The 3,786-nt window shown below is 40.5% G+C and overlaps 1 protein-coding gene across 1 annotated transcript; it reads right to left on the bottom strand.

The window, feature by feature from the left end:
* Positions 1-2,484: 2,484 nt before the first annotated feature.
* On the bottom strand, positions 2,485-3,516 carry LOC124606419 (piggyBac transposable element-derived protein 3-like). The gene has a single exon (XM_047138400.1). It carries the CDS (start codon positions 3,514-3,516, stop codon positions 2,485-2,487), a length of 1,032 nt encoding a protein of 343 aa, XP_046994356.1.
* Positions 3,517-3,786: the final 270 nt, after the last annotated feature.

Raw genomic sequence — 3,786 nt, 5'->3', positions numbered from 1 at the left:
GCAATAATTTTGTGGGCTCTCAGGATGAATTAACATATCCATCTCTGGTTTGGGGAATAGATGCGCCTTAGGAAATATGTGGGATGGACATCCCCTTCAGGTTTATACTATTGCAAAATGTTTATAGAAACTATTTCCTAGATTCAGTTTACCAGGAAGCTGCGCCGAAAGGTCATTACTGTCGCAGAATTTCCTCTTAGCTACTCCATCCTTTGTTTTAGCTGGTTCCTCCCACAGTCTACGAAATTCCTCTCCGGTTTTTTCTAAATCTTCTGCAGACTGAAATGTACTGGTGGATAAATCGACCCTTTTATCAACATTCCGTTCTACACTGAAGAGACAAAGAAACTGGTTCACCTGCCTAATATCGTGTAAGGCCACCGCGAGCACGCAAAAGTGTCTCAACACGACGTGGCATGAACTCGACTAATGTCTGAAGTAGTGCTGGAGGGGAGTGACACACAGAATCCTCCAGGACTGTCCATAAATCCGTAAGAGTACGAGGGGATGGAGATCTCTTCTGAACCACACGCTGCAAGGCATCTCAGATGCGCAGAATAATGTTCATATCTGGAGAGTTTGGTGACCAGCGGAAGCGTTTAAACTCAGAAGTGTGTTGCTGGAGCTACTCTGTAGCAATTCTGGACGTGTGGGGTGTCGCATTGTCCTGCTGGAATTTCCCAAGTTCGTCGGAATGCACAATGGACATGAATGGATGCTTACGTACGTGTCGCCCATCTCTCCAACTGCACATGTCCCACACCATTACAGAGCCTCCATCAGATTGAACAGTCCCCTGCCGGCATGCAGGGTCCGTGGATTCATGAGGTTGTCTCCATACCCGTACACATTCATCCGTCCTATACAATTTGAAACGAGACTCGTCCGACTAGGCAACATGTTTCCAGTCATTGACAGTCCAATGTCGGTGTAGATAGGCCCAGGCGAGGCATAATGCTTTGTGTCGTGCAGTCATCAGGGATAAAAGAGTGGGCCTTCACCTCCGACAGCCCATATTGATGATGTTTCGTTGAATGGTTCCCACGCTGACATTTGTTGATGACCCTGCACTGAAATCTGCAGTAACTTGCAGAAGGGTTGCACTTCTGTCACATTGAACGATTCTCTCTAATTACTTTTATGAAGTTATACGTTACACTTCACTGTGCCTATTGTTTAATATCAAGTTACGTTAAGTCATGTCATTTGAGTCCTAGGCTATAACTGTTGTCAATAACAATTTAAGATTACGTCATTCGAGGTACCACCAGAGACCACACCAAGGTAGATATGTAAGTATTTTCACTCTTCCGGAATTTTACATTTTCTTCCCATATTTTCCGCATTTTTCGTATTTGCCACAATTTTATTGATTTTTCATTCATTTTCGTATTTTTCCGGATCTTGCACAATTTTGTGGATTTTTCCATTTTTCTCGTATTTTATTCAGTTACGCAAGATTCGGCCCATTATTACCATCGTCGCGTCGACGTCATGATGCTCTCAGGCAATCACAATGAAGTATGTACCCCAATTAGTTATCATTGCTATTGAAGCAGCCACAATTCCCTCCTTTATAATTGGGACACTCTGGAGCTGGTCAGCATAGGGAGAGACTACTGGTTTTGTCTATTTGTTAATAACAAATTAAGTTAGTGACGTCACCCGAGGTCTATTTGTTAATCCTTTCCAGCCCAACTTTTATTTACTTGTGGAAAAAAATATTTTTTCGCCTATTTCCCTACATAATGATTGGAATAACATATATTTATAAGAAATTTGTAATTTTTTTGTTTTTGGAGGGAAATTTGGGATGATTCCATATGGCATCATTGGGCTGGATTTGATTCCTTCAGTCAGGTGGTTGGGATGTCACAGTGCTTGCTAATGGAACTTGAATATTTTAATTACACAATTTGATGCAGTTTATTAAAGAAAAATTAGTACATACAATAATGCAACTTGCGTTTCAGGACAATTTTATGTTTTTTTACAGCATGATTGTTACTTTACATGAAAATTTAAGAAACAGTTCCTGTCTTTGGTAAAGCAAAGATGTTTATTACATTTGATGCATTTCGTTCGAGAATATGCTGTAATACACAATTTACATCTCTGTTTGTTTTCTACATGCTGTGGCCAGTGTAAAATGTTGTCATACCTTACATCATCAACTGGGCTGGGAACCAATGGGGCTCGTTTCTTCATAACTGTAGACGATGGACTGTCATCTGATGGCCGTCCTCGTCTTCTTACCAAAATGTCTCCTGCTTTTAGTAGTCCATGAGCTACATCAGACCGAAAAATCAACAGAGACATGTATTTGGTAATTCCTCTTTGTCTGCAATATTGGTGGTATAGGAGCCACGCATTCACAACACACATGCCAAGGAGGTGGAATACGATCCTTAGATAAAATCTTTTCACACCAATATTACTCCTATACAAAGCAACCAGCATGTCGTGCAGATCAACTCCTCCCATTCAATGGTTATATTCTCTAACAATGTCTGGCCTTGGAACATCAATATATTTTCGTTCTCCCACTGACCAACGTTTCACTGGTTCTACTGGACTTACTCCTTTGTATGATGATGCAAGAACGACAGACTTGTTATCATACCACTTCAGCGCTATGATGTTCCTTTCTGTTTCAGTTCGATAATCGTATGATCCTCGTCCCTGCTTTTTCAGCTCACTGTCTGCTTTTAGATTGCAGCCTTGAAGTCTTGTGGGTCTAACAGTTCCAACAGCCAAAATGCCATAGTTTTTCAGGGCAGAAATAAGATTGTAAGAGGTGAACCAATTGTCTGTAAACACTTTAAATTTTTTATATTTTGGCAGTCCTTCCACAAGCCTTAGCACAATATCACCACTTATACCAAGACCAGTATCATTATGTACAGTTCCTTTCCCTCGATATATTTCAAAGTCGTACACAATTCCACTAGAACCAGCACGGGCAAAAACTTTTATACCCCACTTGTGTGGTTTGCTTTTTACATACTGTTTCAGGGATGAATGACCTTTGAAAGGAATGATTAATTCATCCACTGAATGATATTCCTCAGGTTCAATAATTGAAAAACCTTGTTTGATTTTGTCAACAAATGGTCTCACCTTGAGCAGCTTGTCATAATCAGGGTCCTCTCTTTGTTTCATTTTCGTGTTGTCATTCACATGTAAATAATTTCTTAGCTTATCAAACCTATTTCTAGGCATTGAGTCAGCTATTGGAGAAAATCTTGTAGCCTCTGTCCAGTACATTCTGTAACTAGGCATTTTCACAACACCTTCTAGGACGTTTATCCCAACATACTTTTCTATTTCACGAACATTTGTATCTAAAGGTGCACCTGTTTTCTGTATGCAGCATAGATTATATTGCTCGACTAGCTTCTGGATAATGTCATCGCTACACATTGTTCCAAAATACTGCAAAGGTGTCAGTTCTTCTCCTGGAGGGTCAGAAAAAACTGCATTACATGATGTGTCCACTTCTTCAATGTCCTTCATTCTCCACCGAAGATCCCGGTGTGTATCACACTGAATTTTCTAAGCTGAATGACTTGGTGCAAGGTTTGGCTCAGCAAGTAACCTTGAAGCTAAGGGAACATCATCTTCATCATTGGCTTGAGGGTCCAGAATTTCAACCATATCAAGGTCCATTCCTTGAAGAAACTTTATATCCAGTGTAGTAGGGTCCTGCTGCCGAGCATTTTCAATCTCTTCCTCCACATCAGACGTATCAAGGTCCAAATCAGATAAATCATCTTTGAGAAGCAG

This window comes from Schistocerca americana, chromosome 3 (assembly GCF_021461395.2).
Source record: "Schistocerca americana isolate TAMUIC-IGC-003095 chromosome 3, iqSchAmer2.1, whole genome shotgun sequence".
Taxonomy (NCBI): Eukaryota; Metazoa; Arthropoda; class Insecta; order Orthoptera; family Acrididae; genus Schistocerca; species Schistocerca americana.
This window is presented reverse-complemented; position numbering and strand designations above follow the sequence as displayed.

Coding starts and splice junctions, on each gene's coding strand:
- LOC124606419 (XM_047138400.1), bottom strand. CDS start 3,516: ATGAAGGACATTGAAGAAGTGGACACATCATGTAATGCAGTTTTTTCT.